Here is an 18326-nt window from a genome sequence, read left to right on the forward strand (position 1 = left end):
CGCGGTCGACGAGATAGTCTTCCTAAAGGAGATGCACACGTTCCCCATGGCCTCAGCCGCCGGCCGCCGCATGGACAGCGCCCTCCGTGCCGCCATGTCGTGCCTCATGGAGGAGTTCCTCAGCCTCAGGGTGGCGGACGGTTCTCAGCTCTAAGGCAGGAGCAGCCTCTGCTTCGCTGTCGGCAAGCTCTCTGTTTCCGTGCCAGTGGCCCGTGACGCGTCGTCATCGCTCGCCTTCCTAATAGGCTGAAGCACGGCCAGCACGGGCGAGTTCAGCTAGTGCACCATCGACGAGCTGTACGCGTACGGGTTCGGGAGCCAGCCGGCCGGGCCTGATGGCTTCTCGGATGGGGATTTTCCGGATTAGCTCGACCTGATCTGCCCGGCAAGCTTGTCCGTCCTCCATGAGATCTCACTGTGTGTCATCCGTGTCGGCTACACAAAGGAGCTTCTCCACACGTTTGCCGACGCTCCTTGCGAAGTTCTGGACAGATGTGCTAGCTGGCTTCTTTGATTCTCCAAATGCTCTGTTATCCCACACACGGCGCCGACCGCCCCATTCCTTCCGACGCTCCCAGGCACGAATGCCAGCTCCTCCTCGGCCGTGTACTGGCGCCGGCGGCCACGACGAAGAAGTCGGCCACGCGCTCGTCGGAGTCGCCGGTGCAGCCCGGCCTCGAGCCTGGCGAGCGCGGCGGCGGCCATAACGTAATTCTTGAAGCTGGTTGTATGGAGTTGATTGACGTAATGGTCAATGGGGTAATTCGCTAGGACCAGTAGCGGCCATCTATGAAGATTGTTCCTTCCTTAGTCGAAAATTTTCTTCTATTACTTTTAATCATTGTCCTAGAGAGGCCAATACGGCGGCGGACGTTTTAGCTAGCAAGGCGGGGTGCGATCGATCCATTGTTTGGCAATCGGAGCCTCCGGATTTCTTGTTGATGTTTTGGCAAACGATGCATCCATATTTGAGCATGAAATATAAAACGTCATGGTGGTGTACTGCCCTAAAAAAAATCATCAGTTTACTTGTGTTGTTTATATAATGATCAAATGTTAGGAGCACTTACCAAATTGTTTAAAACAACTGCCACTTTTTCCTACATAGCTAATGTAACTTTGAAGGGTACCTTTCTTTTAGAAAGAAAAGGGCACCATATTGTTTAGGATAACTAGAATTTTTTTCATTGTATATCAAATTATTTCGAGAAAACGTTATCGCCTTTTTAAGAAACAAAGATGATGGTGTGCACAGCCACCACACACAAAGAAGATGGTGTGCACGTCTTCCTATGAGAACTTCCAAACATTCTTTTAGAATTTTTTTTATATAACAGATTTTTTTTTTTTGAACTGTTTTATATAACAGATAGGGGAGCCTGCGTATGTTTGCTATATTTCAGTTTCCTGCTGAAGCCCAAACTAAAGCATTGTAATAATTTTTTTTAAAGGTCATCCCACGAGGTACTTAATTTCACTGTGGTTACGATCATTTCATTTTTATTGGTTGTAACTAATTTGACTCACGCGTGATAGATTATGCCTGCGCCCTTGAAGCTATATTTATATGGTCACGTAAATCACTGGTTGGCATTCTAAAGATATTAACTTCTACATGTAAGTCATTGGTTGGTATTTCAACGAGCCCGGACAGTTGAATACTTGAAAATCATTACTTGTATTATTTCTTTGTAATAACATCAAAGATAATGATCAGTGATAGTGTATTCATCTACCTAATTGCCTCATCCATTTTGCACGGTGAGTATTTTATAATGCATATTCTTACATCTTGCACATAATAGCCTCATGCTAACGACATATATTGCTCGTGTGGGATAGTTACAATCTTTGTACACTTGCTTAAATACCATGTGAATTACACCAAAGACAACATATCTAAGTTATACATGAATTTCTTAAGCGTGTCAAAGAGATATGTTACATTACTTAGCTGAATCATTGTTTTCTATACTTTATATAAGTACAGCCTATTATAACATTTTGGCCATCGCGGGTGGCCCAAATTTTGGGGAGCCTGAGCTGGTTGCATGGTTAGATTTGCGGAGTCTATTGGGGGTCGCTTGGATGTATGAGTGACAAACAAGCTTTGACCTTGGACAAAACCTTAATCATTTGTTGATTACTCGTATGCATTGTAGCCCGTAGCAACGCACGGGCATTCCGATATTTCTAAATGGCAACGTTTATTTCCGTTTGGTATTCCAACGAGTATAGATGAGTAATGAATTCATAATAAAAACATTCATTTTTGTTTTCACTATATTCTTTACATTATTAATTTAAAATATTGCAGGAATGTGTCTGGCTATTTTGTTTTTCATTTTATGCTCTTGTGGAACTGTAAACAATTGGTCAAGCCGGTTTGCGCGGTGAGTATTGTCCATTACATGTTTTAAGACCTTCGACGTGAAATTTGCATACTAACTACATATATTGTCTGTGGAGGATGGGTATGAGTTGAGGAAGCAGTTTTTATTATACTTGCTAAAACATCATGGGAATAAAAGCTAAAGGCCTGATATTGTTAAAGAATTTCTTAAACGATCATCTAGATATTGATAGTTTTGTAATACTAGATGTTTAGATAGAACATCGCTCAGTCTGTTACATGGGCATGTCGTTAGTCTTTCTTTTTATTATCAATTTTCATTGCAGAATGGACTTCAATTATTCAGTAGTTGTGTTTGTGTTATATTATTTGTGCATGTGAAATTTAACATGTAACTTTTGCAAAAGATGGTAACGCACGGGCACTCTACTAGTATAGGCAAAAGATGGGGCATCGGGAGCAGCCAAGCCGACGTGTATCGCCGAGTCGTCTCAGCCGAAACTTGCTCAATTTAAAGTTTCCTTATCTTTTGTCAACGCATCAGATTGATTTTCTTCTTGGCGTGCAAGCCAGTACAAGAAAAGGAAACAAACCTAATACATACCTTCTTACGCGGCGCCTTCCAAATTTTGGTAGCTCCCCCTCAAACGTACGCATCTGATTGCTTATATGTGCCAAATCATCTAATTGCAGTAGCCAACTCGTAAGTATTCAAGTGTAATTTACACCCATCAAGACACACACATATAACGAACCAACCTGTGGTTGAGAAGGTTAGGTGGACCGTGGTATCCCCAACTCACCAGGGTTCAAATCCTGGTGCTCGCATTTTTTCTGGATTTATTTCAGAATTTCCGGTGATGCGCTTACAGTGGATGATATGCCGCTCAGTCTCTCGGAGGTGCTTATAGGGGTAGGATGTGCGTGTGTGCGTTCATAGGGATTAGTGTATGCGCGTGTATATGAGCGCTTATGTCTGTACTGATGCTAAAAAAAAAAGACACGCACATATTTCATCCACGTACCTGTCCAAATATCAAAAAACTGTACGTGGTATATATGTGCATGGTTAGCTAGATATATCGGGTATTCGAATATGTATACGCACGCTTGCCAGCCGGACGTAAATAGTTGAGTACATATTTGTACTAGCCGCCGCCACGCCAGGCCACGAGGGAGACGATTTTCTTCCTCCGATCTCAGCCGGCCAGGCCGTTGGCCCCCTCTCCCTCCGACTGCTCCGGCAGCAAGAGGGAGGGGGGAACCCGTTCCTTCACTCTGTAGTTAGGTTTTGGATTCGTAGGCCGTGGTGCGCCGTTGGGGTGATGGGAGCGGCGCCCGGATGAATAAATCTGCCTCAGCTTCACTCCCACACCGGCGGTGCCCTTCATGGCGGCGTCTCGAAGTTGATGGCATCGTGTGTTTGCCGATCCTTCAGATCTGCTGTGTTAGGGTTCATGGATGGTGTCGGCGAGGCGGCGACGGCGACTCCATCAGGTGTGTCTCTCCTTCTGCTCTGTCCCCGTTGTTGTGGCGTTGTCTCTGACGTCATGGTGGAGCAGGGAGGTTTTGTCGTCCAGGAGTACGCGCAGACGGTTGTCTGTGCAAGTGACAGCTAGAAGATGGTGCATCCCGTGCTGGGTTTGTGATTGGTGGCTGGCAGTTCTGGTTTCCTCTTTCGACGTCGTTGTCGTGCGGGGGTGTCAGATCTAGAGCTCGATGGCGTGTTCGGGGACATGTTGCCCCGGTCTGATTCTTTCAATGACAATGGTTTTGCTTCTGGCAAACTACTTCCGAGGTTCGTAAAGCTGCTGATCAGCAATGGAGCCGCGTCGAGCTCGGGTAAAGAGGTGATCTGTTTTCTTTCCTTTTGGTGGCCGTTTCGGTGGTGTCGAAGGAGAGGAACAGGCACTGGTATTTTGCATAGGATTATCCTATCTTTTCAGCCTTGTAATTTCGGTGCTTACGTGCCTTGTAACCGGATCTTTATTTTATAAATAAGACACATATTACCATGCAATAAAAAGAGTACATATTTGTACGAGCTCTACGTGCGTGCATGCATGCACTGGGCTAATTTTAATTAGCTGTCCATTCGCCCATTAACACATTGGCTAGGAGTAGTTCATATGCCTACACATGCAATATAGGCGCGTACACGTAGTCACTTCTTGTTCCATGTGTACAACTAAATATTATTAGTCCAAGTCACAATTTAGACAACTTTTATTTTTGCATCATCCTCCCTCCTTATTTTGGTACTATTCGTAGTGTCAAAAAATTCTCATCGAACAACACTACAGGTGCAAGCAAAAGGATGTATGATGTGTAACATGGTTACAAATTTGGTGAAATTATAGTGCTTTGAAACACAGTTGCAAATGGAGCGTACAAACATTCAACACCTTAGAAACATTGTTACAAATATGACCTCGGCTTCCCCCTTTTTTAAGGATTTTGTAAAAACTAACGGTGAAAAACACCCTACACTTTACGAGACCAGCCTAGTATGAGCAGTTGCTCAGCTACCTCCATCATCGTTGGTCTTTGGTCTACATCAAGGCTAAGGCATTCCACGACTATACCTGCTAGACTATCAAGAAGCTCCAAATCTTTTGTTGTTGCAATTTCCTTGTCAAAAAACTCAGTCGTTTTATTCTGTTTCTTATGAGCGTCAAGAAAGCCCTTTACCAAGCTATTATTCTCAGAATGTATGGCCCTCCTCCTACTAATAAGCTCTAGGATCACAATTCCGAAACTATAGACATCACTTTTTTCAGTGAGTCGGCCTTCTTGTAGATATACTGGATCCATATAATTCATGTCGCCGATGACTTGTCCAGTGTGCTGCTTGTCTTTCTGAATCAACTTAGATATGCCGAAGTCTGAAATATTGGGAACAAAGTTATCATCCAAGAGTATATTCGCTGGTTTAACATCACCATGTAGAATTGTACTATTTGTTTTTGAGTGCATATAAGCTAGACCATCCGCTGATTGTGCTGCAATACTTAAACGTGTATCCAAGTTGAGAGCCACCTTGTTATTACTGTTGTGAAGGATGTCAAGGAGGCTACCTTGAGAGATAAACTCGTAGACCAGCATGGGGGCATCAACTTCAAGGCAACAACCAATGAGCCTAACAATGTTCTTGTGAATGACTCGAGATTGGATTATGACTTCATTTGCAAATTGTTCACTCTCTAGCACACTACCATTAATCGGCTTCTTTATTGCAACTAATTTATTGTCAAGAAGGCCCTTGTAAACTTCACCAAAGTAACCTTTTCCAATTAAGTTACTACTCCTCAAAATTGGCTTGAGCTCCCCCTTTTTGAAAAGTTTAATGACATCTGCCTTCTCCAATGTAGGGCCACCATTCTTTTTATAGAATTCTTTCGTCTTCTTTTTCTCTTTGTGAAGAATAACAAGAAATGATAGAACCGCCATGAGAAGAATACCGCCAATGGCACCTTAATGGACAAGAAACAAACTTGATTAGTACATATCACTAAATTATCATTTACAAATCTATCAGGTATGTTTAACATAATAACTAAGTAAAATGATTCGTATGTTGATCTACTAAGAATCTAAAACAAGTTGCCACTAGAATTTCAGAAGAAAAAAAATGAATCTAAATCAAGACTGGAAGGGGTTGAAACTCGGAGGGAAGTGTGCAGAAGATAATGGAATCCTGTACTTCGTCTTTGCCAAATTACAATGCGTATAAACTGTCAGATTTTGTAAAATTTTGATGAAGTTTACAGAAAAAATATCAACATCTACAATACTGTATTAATACCGCTGGATTCATCACAAAGCATATTTTCATATGATATATATTTGGTATTGTAAATGCTCATATTTTTTGAATTTTTCTCTATAAACTTGGTCAAAATTTACAAAGATTGACTTTGGAGAAAAAAATTACATGCTCTATAATTTGGCAAGGCGGAGTAGCTCATACATTAGAGTCAGGTTATTTGTAGAAATTAAGCAGTATACAAACTAGAGGAAAAATTATATATGCGGCTGGTATCCATCAATTGATGTACACGTAGTGCACCTATCCAATACATGTTTCTATTTGCATATGGAATCAAGCTCCTAGTTGAAAAACATAACTGAAGGTGACTGATCTAGGTGACACAAATTTTGGTTTATAGTTTGCACTTGAGATGAACGTTTTTCGTGATGTGGCATACCCAAAGGGTTTTGATTCTAAAAGAAAAGATTCTCACCTGGGGTGCTGCGTACTGATGCATACATAGTTTTTTTCTTATGCGAAAATGATGCATACATAGTTACATGCATGTACACACACATACAGTGGAGTGCAGTAGTAGCTTAGTACTTACCCACAGCCGCCTTGGCCGCTGGAGTGAATATATCTGAGCAGGTTCCGGCTTTGCCGTCGCCTTTCATCCCGAACTTGCATGGACAGTCATAGCCTCCGAGCCTGTTTTTGCAGATCCCGCCATTTGAGCAGGGATACACATGCGGGAGCTTGCATTCATCAATATCTGAAGAATCAACACTTCCGGGAGTTAACCAATCAGCAATGATGTGTGTATGTATGCATGTATGTACCTTGGCATCCGTGAGTGACGTAAGGGTTGCCGGCGTAATGGTCCCAGCACTTGCAGATATATATAGCCAGGAGTATGTGTTGAGTTGGCGCAAGAGCTGTTGCCGCTGACGCAGGCGTAGTCCGAAGGGGGTGACCGTCCCTTCCCGGGACACGAAGTGTTGCCGGCGGCGAAATCGAGCGCGATGTGGACGCCCTCCATGTCCAATTAGGGACCAATTGATTGGTATCCTTACATGGGGTAGAAGAATAGATTTTTGTCTTGGCCAACTACGCAACCTACAGGCTTAAACGAAGTGAAGAAGCACATACACACGCAATCCATGATTATGCCTCTTTACTATGAATTAAGTTGCTATCATACCGTACAATGCTGGATGTGATATGAGGGTGAATTGATCCGCAACGCTGGCTTCAACAGAGTCAAATTCTTTTCTAAGGTCTCGATGAATGAGTTTGAAGAGCTTTATGCTGATGCACGGAGGATCTCCGATGATCTGATGCTTTCGTCCAACAGGTGCTCTCACGAAACAAAAAACAAAAAGGGCCACCTTAAGGAGTGGAGCACCATGTTGTTCCATCTCACCGACTGTAGCTTTTTGTTCTGTGACACCTTGGTTGGCTGCTCTGTTTTTCTCCCTCAGCCTTGGTTGACACCTTGGTTTCCTACCATCCACCACATGTAGAGCTTTGATTCTAATTACGGCGTGTGTCCACCATAGTCCCCATCAATCAATCGGAAAATTATATCATATTCATGTACTCCCTCCGTTCGGAATTACTTGTCTCAGAAATGGATGTATCTAGAACTAAAATACGTATAAATACATTCATTTCTACGACAAGTAATTTCGAACGGAGGGAGTAGTAGAAAACAGCGTAAGCAAGAAGCCAAGGGCATCGAGCCTCGATCTCACCTGAATAAAGAAGAGGAGGTGTGCCATGTTCCATGGATCCAAGAGCTCCAACTCAAGTCTCCAGACCAAACTTTTCGGTCCTAGCTAGAGTTTCAGATCCATGGTGGATACCACAGAGTCCTAAACAATGATCGTCTACAGTCTACACACGCATTGGTTGAACCCTAAGGGCAACAGCCAACAGCGACAGGCTTAAGCAAAGACTAATTTAATTAGGACAAGGGAAATTAGGACCAGATGGGACGGAAGTTGGTTACCGCCGGCAGGTCCACCATCCGGGAGCACGGCAGCGGCGACCTGGGCCCGCCGACGCCGTGGTGACGCTCCAGCCCGCACGCCGTCGCATCGTCGTCCATGGGCTGCTGTGCTGTGCTGTGCTGCGGGGAGAGAGGAAGAGGAAGGGCGGGGTAACTGAGAAAGGGGCTCCGAGATGGATCGATCGATCTATGGGGAACACAACCAGGAGAGGACGACGGTGAAGATGAGGCGGCGACACTACTGGGTTTTCTCCATCCCCGGCCATTGCGGCTGCGAGATTGGAGGACCTCATAGCTGGCCAAATGGGCCGGCCTAACCAGGCCAGCACGGCCCGCCCTCGTCCGTGCTTGGGCTGCTAGCCTGAGCACGCGGGCCGGCACGGCACGGCCCAATTTACGGGTTTTTATTTCTGTACATCTCTATATGGCCCAACAGGTAAAAATAGGCTAAAAAAAGCCCGGTGCGTCATATAGGAGATGAACTAGCCGGCCGGTGTGTCGGTGGGCCGGCCTGATTAGTAGCTGGGCCGTGCCTGGGCTGCGACCTCCCGCCCGTGGGCCGGCACGGCACAACCCGGCTATTAGTCGTGCCGTGCCGTGTCGTGCCAAGCACGTTTACCGCGGGCCGGGCCGTGCCGGTCCGTTTGGCCAGGTATGGACCTCAGGCCGCCATCCTTTTCACCTTTTTAATTAAAATCTGATTTATTTTTCTAAACAAATCTGGTTTACGTTTGATCAATTTTTTTGTAATAAAAACATCGAAAGTTAAAGCGATAAAGCGCACAGCTTTCGCTCGATAGCTCTTCCATGCCATCACGATGTCTTCACGAGAAGTGTGACGTTTCTAAATCCCCAGGCTCGAAGAGGAGCATCCCGACAATGTCTTCAAGAAGATAACGGCGCCTGCAACGTTGGCGATAAAGCGCAGAGCTTTCGATCGGTAGCTCTTCCAAGCCACCACGAGGTCTTCAAGAGAAGTGTGACGTTTCTAGATCCCCTGTTCTGAATTAGGGCGGCACCACCGGAAAGGAGCTTGTCATGGTGCCCGCCGGAGAGCGAACCACACGAACTACCTTCCAGGACCACCGCCCCTACATGCAAGCCTCGAAACAACGTCCACCACCCGCTTCACAGTGCACAAACCGCAACAAGAAAAGTCCGGCATCAGCCGCTGAGCCAAGGTCAGCGCAAGAACCGTAGGGGTGCCCACACCTGCAATCCCCTCCAATCCCGATGGATGGGAGGACATGACTCTACGACCGCCGACGGCCATCGTTGATCTATCCGGGTAAGTTTTGCTAGCTCTTAGAGGAGTGTTGTTGTCCTGTTGGTTCACCCCACGCCTCACCTCCTGACCTCGTGTGTGTTGTCCTCGTCATCGACACTTGTTGAGCCGAGTAATAGCGAGCTCTCCCGCCACACCCGGGAGAGCCAACAAAGGCTTTCCTCTCCCATTGCAACCCCACATGTCGAGCCACCTCCACGTGTCGAGCACCCACTGCATAACAGTTCCGCTCATCCACAATATGTCCGACAAGTGAACCACATGGTAATTTACTAATTTTTCTATGCTTTGTTTTGCTTTCCTTCTTTTCCTTTTTATGCCCCAAAATCTAATCGATTATGGCATATTGGTATATGAGCTTGATTTGTTCAAGAGTTCTTCAAGGACTCGTCGGAGGAGGATCAAGATGTTGATCATTTTGAAATGGCCATGGTCATGATAAAATGGAGGAAGAATAAGGGAGAAGAAGAACTAGATCTAGCTCACGGCAAGGCCATAGGTACATTTGGCGTAATAGGACAGAGGGTCGTGCGAAGATGATGAAGGATTACTTCGTTGATAACGCGGTGTATCCGGAGAACCTATTCAAGTGGAGTTTCAGAATATCGAGGGAGCTCTTTCTCAAGTATGCACAACACTCTCATTGTCAGGTAATAGATCTCCTGATGATAAAAAAAATCCCCTTCGTCATGAAAAATGGGAGAGTTAACTCATCAAACATCTCTGTATGTTACTTTATATTTCTATAGATGTACTTATCATTCCATGGACTTTGGCCTTGTTTGTTGACATCAACTAGGGGCTCTAACCCCTACGCGGCCCAAATTCAAATAAAAAACGTCATTGCTTGCCCTACAAGGAGCCAGCTAGCAAGCAGGTACAGAAAGCTAATGAGAAAAAAAAATCTGAAGATTTCCGGCATTGTAAGTTCTTGGCTTTGTAATGCTCTCGAGCTAATTTTGGTCGATTCCGGAACATCAGGACCATCACACATGCTACAAAGATGTGTCTTGACGAATATCGATTCCCATTAATCTTTGATGCCTACAGATTTGCGTGAATGTCATGCACATTTGTCGTATGTTTTGTACTCCGAAAACTGAATCAAACTCCTTTTAAATATGGACAAAAATATATGCCTCTTCCTCTGGCTGAAAGTGCCATTTAGCAAAAAAAAGATTTAAAAATTGTGCATGCTCTTTATGGCTCGATGATTCAATAGCTTAGCACGCACATATCGCGAACCTAGAGATAGTAGTTTTGCTTCATCCTTCAGCAGTTGGCAAAGATGTATATGGGCCAAGGGACCTGCAATTTCAGCAGTTGGCGATCATCTGATTTTACACGGGTGAGAGGGGAATCAGTTGGCAAAGATGATGGGCAGCATGAAACTCAACCATCTTGACGACTTCCGTTGCGTCAGTGAGCAGATGTTGAAGCTCGGTTACCAAGCTGGTGTGGTATGCTTGAATTAGGAGTGTTTGACAAAAAACTACCATTTTAAGGGTTCGCGTGCCACAAAACTACCACTTAAAAAAAAGTGACCAAAAACTACCAAAAATTTCTAATTTTGTGACTAAAAACTACCACTTTCAGATAATGATCAGTTTAGACGATTTAAACATGTTAACCGTCCAGTTGACCATTATTACAGGTGAGACCCACACGTCATTCTTCTTCCTCCTCTCTTTATCTTTCTTTGGCATTTTCACAAACAGCTTCTGTGCATCCCGGCTCCCCGGCGGTCGTCACCGGAGGCGAGAGGGAGGCCGAAGGGAGGCCACCATCGCGGCGAGCCCTTGTTGCTGGGCGAGACTGCTGCTGCCCGAATTCTGCGTCGTCGGGCACGCGGAGGATGAGGAGGAGGTGGCGCGGCGCAGGCAGGGCAGGTTGACTATGAGGGAGCCGTCGACCAGATCGGAGCGGAGGTCGAAGACGAGCTCCTCCGGCTCGAGCCGCGCGGCGGCGCGGAGCAGCGAGTTGACGCGGGCGGGCCGCGAGGGCGCGCCACCGACGCGGTCCTCGAGAGCACCAACGGCGGGGTGCTGGGTAGGGCCCCCGCGCGGGTGGTGGAGGAGGGCGCCGTGCAGGGGTTCGTCGTGGCCGGAGTCAGGAGGCTCATGACGTGCGGCGGGCGGCGGCCGACCATGGGGAGGCGCGCGGCTGCGGCTGGCCATGGGGAGGCGTGCGGCTGCGGGCGACGGCTGGCCATGGGGAGGCGCGCGGCGGCGGGCGGCGGCCGGCCATGGGGAGGCGCGCGGCTGCGGCCGGTCATGAGGAGGCGTGCGGCTGCGGGCGACGGCCGGCCATGGGGAGGCGCGCGGCTGCGGGCGGCGGCCGGCCATGGGGAGGCGCACGGCTGCTTGCCCTCAGGTGCGGGTGCACACGACATGTTTGAGGATATGCCAGAGAGAGGAGGAAGAAGAAGATTGTGGGCCTGCATGTCATAAACGCATTTTAATCGTCTAAACCGGTCATTATCTGAATGTGGTAGGTTTTAATCACAAAATTAGAAAATTTTGATAGTTTTCGATCACTTTTTTTAAAGTGGTAGTTTTATGGAACGCGAACCCCTAAAGTGGTAGTTTTTTGTCAAACACTCTTGAATTAGCCACACCGGAGCATGCACTCGACGATCTTCAAGTCCTCGAGTGCATGCAGGACAATTTGCTAGCAAGCCCGGAAAGTCTCCAGATATCTGAACAATTTCCAGAACAAGCCTTCTGAGATGATTCACCGTGTAATTTTATAGAACAGAAAGGTCGGCGAGGAGCAAGGACTGCACAAAAGTAGCGTTAGACAATGTGTACCACCGTCTAATGTTTCTGCCTCAACTCGCATACGCCCCTCCGTCGACATGTATAAAATTACAGTGACGAATATTGATTCCCTTTGATCTTCGATGCCTACAGATTTTCCTGAATGTCATGCACACTGGTTTATGTTTTTGTACGCCGTAAACTGAATCAAACTCTGACTGAAAATGCCATGTATGAATTTGTAGTATACATGTATAAAATTTCATGAACATATATATTCATATGTGATGTCCACAAAAAAGATACACACACATTAAAATGGGCTTTTACTTTGTTGTATTTGGGCCATATATTTGTCTTTTTTGTGTAGCATGCAAATAATCAAATTAGTTGATGCAATTCTATACATACTTGAAGAATATGCATATGTGTTTGTAGAAAAAACATTAGCATTTTTTGAAACTTCTAAATATATTTTGATTTTCTTTAAAAAAAGAGAGAATTACAGCGAACCTACATATCAATTTTTTGATAAAGGGCGATTTTATTATCTCAGAATGTAGCATCAAGAGGATACAAAACATTATGAGTAACACCCGGCCTCTGCATAACTGAGATGCACACAGCCAAATCCAAAAGTCTGACAAAAAACATGAAATATAACCGACATATCGGCAACAGTAAAGTCCTATAGACCGACACTATGCCTATGTCGAAGGTGGTGGTGGATCGATCCGGAGGTTATGCTGCCACCCATGTTGGGAAAAAACCTCCGTAGCCACCTGCTGCAACCGCGTACACACCGCCTTGAACAGCGATTGGTGCTCCGATCGTTGTAGCATAGACCACGTATGAAGCGATTGTGTACAACGGAAAATAACCTGCAGAGTAGAAGCATTTTTTCCATTAAAAACCAAATCGTTTCTACATAGCCAGAGCGACCAAATTAAGGCGTACGCTCCCACCCTTATAAGCGCTTTAAACCTATTTGGAATACCGTCCAACCAGTGACCAAATATATTGGCAACACTTGTGGGCGGATATAAATTTGACGCTATTTGGATGATTGACCACGTAGAACGTGCAAACTTGCATTGGAAGAAGAGGTGTTTGATTGTCTCGTCATAAGTACAAAAACAATACTTCTTACTCCCTGGCCAGTTGCGTCGTGCGAGGTTGTCTTTGGTCAACACAACTCCCTTATGAAGATACCACATGAAAATTTTCACTTTTAGTGGAATCTTGGACTTCCAAATTTTCTTGTTATTACTCACTGGTACCTCAGAATGTGTGAGCGCACGGTACATAGAGTCTACTGTAAAAGACCCTGATGTAGTAAGGTTCCAGCGAAACACATCCCGACCTTGTGTCAGGTTAATCGAATCCAACCGGGACAAAAGATTATGCCATGACAGAAGTCTGGGGCCAATCAAATCCCGCCTAAACGAAATGTTCGGCAGGGATGAACTGAGCATGTGCGCAATAGTGTTGTTCTTATCTCGAGCAATGTTATATAAGGCTGGATATTGTTCTCTGAGACTGGCATTGCCTAGCCAGATGTCTTCCCAGAATCGAATCTCCGACCCGTCTTTTATCGCGAAAGACCCAAAGCGAAAGAGATGTTTCTTTGCCGCCATTAGGCCAGCCCAGAAGTGCGAACCTACATATCAATTAAATCCACTTCGTTGCGAAAGAGGGAGCATGGATTCATCACGCATCAGCTCTGTACACCTTATATTTCTGCAAGTACATGTAGCATCATCTTTTTTTCACTAGCATTTACTAAAAAAAAGATGGGTGCACATACTAGCATATATGTCCTGCCCAAAATCACTCTATATATTGACCAACCATGAAAATATATATTCTGGATATAACATATGTCCTTTGATCACCAAAATCATGTCACTAGCTAGCCTGCCCATCCATCCACGATCATCTTCTTGTCACTAGCTGACCAACCTACATGGGCAAAAAGAATTCTTTCATCCCGATCCAAGTCACCACCTAGCCAGCCCCTCCCCTCGCGCGTCATCCAAACCCGGGGGCGACAAAGGGGGAACAGCGGCGGACGCGCCGCCGTCCTTGTCCCTGTAGGCAGGGGCGGGCTCGACGACGTTCAAGATCTTCCGAGCGTTGTTAGCTGCGACGAATGATGTCCTAGGCTCATCTTCATGGTCATGATCGGTGCTGTTTCGGTCAACGCTTTCCTTCTGTCCAACTTTAGCATTGTCCACGGCTGCTGCGATGACAGAGGTGAAGACGCCAGACTCCCGCAGGCCTTGCACGATCGCCTGATAGAACAATGCACAGGTGTCAAGCGTATGAATATTACTGTATTATTACATATGACTGACATTTTGATGGTGTGGCTATGGTTACTTATTGCGTACCATTGGCGCATAGATGCGAGTTAACACTCCTTTTCGCAGAAGTTTCAGGTTGAGCTGCTTATCGTTCCACACGACACGTTCGTTGTACCTGACAAAAGAGCAATCAGCCAACAGTCATACTAGGTGTGGGATGTCTAGGATCATTACGAAGAATACCATATCTCTTAAAAAAAGGCATAAATGGCCAACTGCGAATCATTAACGTCAGCTAGTACTTTCATGCTACAGGCTGCAATGATAAATCATTATACATCTGATCTGAGTGCTTGGAGAACAACTCACGGAAAAAATTTGAGTTGTTTGTTTACCTGACAAAGATCATTATTTTAGTTGAATTTATGATACACGGTCAAATATATCATGACCTATCTGGCAAAAAGAAAACGAAATTTCCATGACCATTCCTGCAGTTTTCTCAGGGGCGGTAGCAGTAGCTATCTTTTCCTGATTTGTTGCTTTATGCTCTTAGAGTGCCCGCTGATTAACTTATTTTAGTTTTGCTCATCAATCAATAAAAAACTAAATTGGCCACATGAAATTGGTATGACCAAATTTACTAAAAAATATACTTTCATAATATATGTTTGTGATCATGATCATGACAGATATTAATGTCAGAGTGAAGAATTGGAGATCGTGTAAATGTCCAGGAGAGTATATTTTCCGTCAGAGTATCATTGATGGTGCATGCTAGAAATCAGAAAGTGTTTTTGTTTGATGGCTTAGATTAATTAAGCCAAGTTAGAACAGAATTTATGATACTAAGGAGACCATGAAAATTACCAGCGAAGCATATCCTCTTCACTAGCAGTTGATGCAATTATAAAAGCCTGCATAGTAAATGCTCAAGTCAGAACTCAGGGTAGCAGCAGCAGTAGCAAACTAAATCATGGAAGAGGAAGCAGAACCACTAGTATAAGAATGTAAAATGCAAAAGATCCTGGAGGGGAAAGGGACTAGTGCAATGGGAAAAAAAAATCGACAAACAAAAATCTGGTAGTAGCTTGCAAGAGAATCAAGTAGCTTTACTTACTGCTCTGTCAAAATCCAACATGAAACATCTTTTAACATCTTCTTTTGTAGGCTTGCATCCACAGCGATCACGTCTAGATGTTAAGTCTGAAAATTTGGTGTATGTATAGTGCAGAACTGCAGCCTCTTCCAGCTTGATCTCACTGTCAGTTACATGCCAACAATATTATAAGAATCAATTTCGGCTTGATCTCACTGTCAGTTACGTTCTGAAAAAAATGGATGCTATGGGCAAAGGTCCTTACTTTGGGCTCTTTGCGTAGTTATGCCATCTGTGTGCACCATTTGGCCGGAGATGATCTTGAATTCGCGCAGCAGATTTTCCATTCCCATAAGTGATGAAATAGTTGGGATTGCCTCTTGTTGCTTCCTTATACATGCCAAAGTAAGTATCTTTGGGGAGATGATCATAATTCTTCTTGAACATAGACACCTGGTAAGATATTGCAATGTAAATAAATTAGCTAGTTGTATATGATTGATCACTAGTTGTATATGAGATTATCTTTTTCATACTAAAAAATGGCAAGATACTAGTACAGTTTATTGAAAAAAAAGGCTAGACACAGCAAAAAATGTCAAAAGGCATAATCTGTTGTTGGCACTGAATTGTTGCACATATCGGAGGCCTAAGATATTTTTCATTTGCTTCTCTTTTCTTTTGGAATAATTTGCTAAATTAGCTAGGCCCGTGGCCAGTCTACACTAAGAAAAACAGGTAAAACTTAAGGATACTAGGCTAAATCGAAATTGGACCAGATTACAGGGCAGCACAAAACTAAATTTCCAAGCAAATGTAAACAACAATATCAGAGTATCAGACCACAGTATCAGACTTTAGATGTAACCGAACAAACAGAATTCATATCACATCAGCCAACATTATATCAAACGGAGCTTGTGGATATTATTATGTTCTTAAAAACAGAGAATGTTTACCTCACTAAATGGATCTTTTATATCATCACGCTCGACGCTGCTTTCCTGCAGAGTGCAGACATGCAAGTTAATTACTACTGTATGCATAAGAAGTCTGGCAGGCATAATTAGGAGCAGCAGCATACTTACATAGTTAGGGAAGATAACCATGTCAACATCCTCGGGGACGTCGGCTAACAGGCGTCTGATGGAATACTCGGAAGCTCCACCGGGATATAGCAACTCATCGGTGTCTAGATGCATTATCCAGTCCATGCCAGATTCCTACCATGAAGAAAGAACGCTTTTTCGTTGTTTATGATAAATATAATACACTAAATGAATACTAGCAATACTCGTGATAAGCCAAAAACAAACATACATACCCGGGCCATTACAATTGCCATCTCCATGTTGAGCGACTGCTTCACAAACAGTTCGTAGTTGCAGGGCTTGTAGAAGAATCCTGAGAGCCAGGTTTCGTCCCAGATGCGGCTGCAGGTGAAACATATGCATCATCAGAATGGGTATCGAAATGATCGAATTTGTGTATAGGCCGACGAGGCACGCGGGCGGCAAGGATTGTTTCGGACCTCCGGGCCTGCTGCTCCTCAAGCTCCTTGGTCCTGTACACCACCTTCACCCCCTGAAACAGAGACAGAGACATAGATCCAGACTCAGAACAAACAAGCAGAGTCAAATTGAAAATCTCAGGCGAGGAGCGCACGGGGATGGACTCGAGGACGCCGGCGACGCTGGGCTTGGCGGCCTTGCCCTCGACGAAGAGCAGGAAGTGCGCGACGCCGACGACCTTGTGGTAGTAGAGCCACGGCAGGATCTGGTCCAGGCCGGCGGAGGTGCTCGTCTGCACGCACACCTGGCAGACAGGAGGGCGAAAGATCAGCGGGTCAGACACATCGGCCGGCGGCCGGCGAGGAAGAGGACGGAGGCGAGATTGGAAAAAGGCGGTACCTTGGGGTGGTGGGTGTCCGGCGCGTCGAAGTGGAAGGACCAGCCGCGGAGGTAGGGGAAGGCGGGGCCGGCGGAGGCGGCGAGCACCTCCACGCAGGACGCGGCGGAGGAGTGGAGGGCCTGCAGCCTCGACGGGGCCGGCACGGCCAGGCGAGCCGGCCAGCGGGAGCCGGCGTCGTCCACGCCGCCGCCGCGCCACTGGAGCGCGAACGCGAGGAGGGCCAGCGCGAGCGGGAGCGCCGTGAGGAGGAGGAGCAGGTGGCGCCACGCCGCGCCGCCGGCGGCGGACGGAGCCTGCGCCGGCGCCGGCATTCCTTCCGAGTGCGATCGATCCGTGGGTTCGGGCCGGGTCCGCCGCATCCCCACCTTTTTTTTTCTCTTTAGCTGTGATTTTATTCTTATTTCATAAGTAAATGGTTACCTTTTCCAAGAATGAAGTGAATTACTGCCAAATATTGCCATAACCATTTCTTGCCAAAAGGAAAAAGGAGATGGGCTTTGCTGTTTTTATTAGGTTTGTGTGATGTTGCATTTTCACTTTATTAGGGTTATAAATGTTGTCGATTAATTCGTCGATGGATTTGGGTCAGGGTCCAACGCATTCATCGGTAATACTATTGTTTCTGCTGCGAATTTCTTATCTAATTAATGGTTTCCTTTTGAAACGATGGAATGAATTAATTCCTGGTTTGAAAGGAAAATAGCAATCAAATATTGCCTAAGTTGGTCAAGTCCTCCTCGCATGAGCCTAGTTTATCGGGGCGCAAACTCGTGATGCTCCCTTGCAATCGCGTAGCCAGGCTGAAGCCACGCCCGGGGCCAACATCATTGGTATAGTGCGAAACAGTG

General features: G+C 45.5%; 1 protein-coding gene and 1 pseudogene across 1 annotated transcript; both read right to left on the reverse strand.

The window, feature by feature from the left end:
- Positions 1–4681: 4681 nt before the first annotated feature.
- On the reverse strand, positions 4682–8364 carry LOC123161771 (wall-associated receptor kinase 1-like; annotated as a pseudogene).
- Positions 8365–13976: 5612 nt separating this feature from the next.
- On the reverse strand, positions 13977–17855 carry LOC123179761 (glycosyltransferase-like At2g41451). Its single transcript, XM_044591640.1, has 11 exons — positions 17478–17855; positions 17233–17382; positions 17099–17151; positions 16892–17000; positions 16656–16790; positions 16527–16571; positions 15833–16020; positions 15589–15730; positions 15339–15385; positions 14556–14643; positions 13977–14456 (listed from the first exon to the last, which is right to left on the reverse strand). The coding sequence occupies exons 1-11, from the start codon at positions 17835–17837 to the stop codon at positions 14163–14165; spliced, it is 1611 nt and encodes a 536-aa protein (XP_044447575.1). The 5' UTR covers positions 17838–17855; the 3' UTR covers positions 13977–14162.
- Positions 17856–18326: the final 471 nt, after the last annotated feature.

This window comes from Triticum aestivum, chromosome 1D (assembly GCF_018294505.1).
Source record: "Triticum aestivum cultivar Chinese Spring chromosome 1D, IWGSC CS RefSeq v2.1, whole genome shotgun sequence".
Lineage (NCBI taxonomy): Eukaryota > Viridiplantae > Streptophyta > Magnoliopsida > Poales > Poaceae > Triticum > Triticum aestivum.

Bases quoted from the DNA above. Each gene is read 5' to 3' on its own strand.
- LOC123179761 (XM_044591640.1), bottom strand. From the start codon at position 17,837: ATGCGGCGGACCCGGCCCGAACCCACGGATCGATCGCACTCGGAAGGA. The intron at 16,572-16,655 runs GTAAGTATGCTG...TGCACTCTGCAG, and splicing joins TGGTTATCTTCCCTAACTAT to GAAAGCAGCGTCGAGCGTGA. The intron at 14,457-14,555 runs GTACGCAATAAG...TTGTTCTATCAG, and splicing joins CTCGCATCTATGCGCCAATG to GCGATCGTGCAAGGCCTGCG.